Source organism: Echinococcus granulosus (genome assembly GCF_000524195.1).
Source record: "Echinococcus granulosus chromosome Unknown EG_S00200, whole genome shotgun sequence".
In the NCBI taxonomy this organism is placed as follows: Eukaryota; Metazoa; Platyhelminthes; class Cestoda; order Cyclophyllidea; family Taeniidae; genus Echinococcus; species Echinococcus granulosus.
Genome location: NW_020170580.1, coordinates 74396 through 75740, shown reverse-complemented (window position 1 = coordinate 75740; position 1345 = coordinate 74396). Strand labels below are relative to the sequence as shown.

General features: G+C 40.4%; 1 protein-coding gene across 1 annotated transcript in view; it reads right to left on the bottom strand. All coding sequences in view use genetic code 11, as the record gives it.

The window, feature by feature from the left end:
- Positions 1-712: 712 nt before the first annotated feature.
- EGR_10228 (hypothetical protein) overlaps positions 713-1345 on the bottom strand; it is a gene marked incomplete at both ends in the record, with an annotated part of 1044 nt that continues 411 nt past the window's right edge. The window contains one exon of the mRNA XM_024499477.1: positions 713-857. Within this exon, the coding sequence (XP_024346114.1) occupies positions 713-857 (145 nt within the window). The remainder of the gene's footprint in view (positions 858-1345) is intronic.

Sequence of the window (1345 nt, the reverse complement as noted above, 5' to 3'; positions counted from 1 at the left end):
TGCCCGTTTGCACATTTATACCCTCATCTCCCTAGGTCTCTCTAGTATTCGATCCTCCTAATAACGGTACAGAAGACTGGGTTTTAATTTGATGAGAAATTGCCCAAATAACCCTATCGCAGTGGTAAACACTGCCTTAGGGTAACTCCACACAACTCAGTTCCTTTTTGTTCACCTTGGCTTTTCTTTCTAATACCAAGTTTTACCAAATAACAACTCCTGTACTAGGTCCGTTACGGTTTCAAGATGTCCGCAGCATCAATATTCACGTCAATGGAATGCCTAAGTAACATTTGGCTTTCTAGTTAATGAAACATTTTTCTTTGATTGTTTCTAATGCACGATCGCCTCCAGGAATGCTATTTGTTTGCCAGTTTGCTAGTTAGCATTACAGTTCAATATGTCCCGTCTCTTTACTGGTGCACTTTGACTCATGGCTCCCGAGCGCAACATCATAGGCCAATCAGAAGGAGCAGCTTGTTCCTACTTCATGCGCCGAATGATGCGATTGGCTGAGGCTTGGTGAAAATTAGTCGCGCGATTTGACGGCAAGCCTTCTGTAGCGTTTGCTTTTGTGTTAAAACACATTCAAAGCTGAAATAAACTAAAACACATTAGAATAGTGCCTGCTTACAATATTCAAATTGTTGATAATTTGCTAAGAAAGGTCAAACTATGCGTTAGAACCTGTTATTTAGTTAGGAAAAGGATGTTATTTAGAATATTCATGCAAATAAATTGGAATTAATATTTCGTATAGCACAAAGTCAATAGCTATAGTCAATACATTTGACAATGCACTTTGTTTATTTGTCCTCTGAAAACCAACTTGCAACTGGGGATAGTTAGACCGTTCTCTGATTCAATAGGCTGTTAGTGGTTTTTATGCATATTTTACCACGGTTACCTGATTTAAGCATCTTATTCATTTGGCGACCTGGTTAATGAACCACACTCATAGTGTTAGTAATTTAGGAGAATCGAAACAGATTTTGAGGCTTCTAGAGTAAATGACCTAGCACATGGAACATCAAGTGGCTACTTTCAACTGTCGTGCAACATCAAATGCATGATTGATTTTAGGAGCAGCCGGTATTGTAGCGCTGTTATTGAGGAGGCTGCGTAGGTGCGCGGGGCGATATCGCTTGGACATACTGTACAGTTAAGTGAATTATCTCCCTTCCGCATTTAGCCCGCCTCTTATCCAATTTCTCCTTTTACGTAACTCTTAATCAGTAGTTCCGTTTCCAGTACCTCTTCCATTATATAATTCTCCAACTCTACCCGTTTTCGTCTGCGCTCAGCAGGAGAAAGTGGGTGGTACTCGTAGCTGTAGCACCCCTTT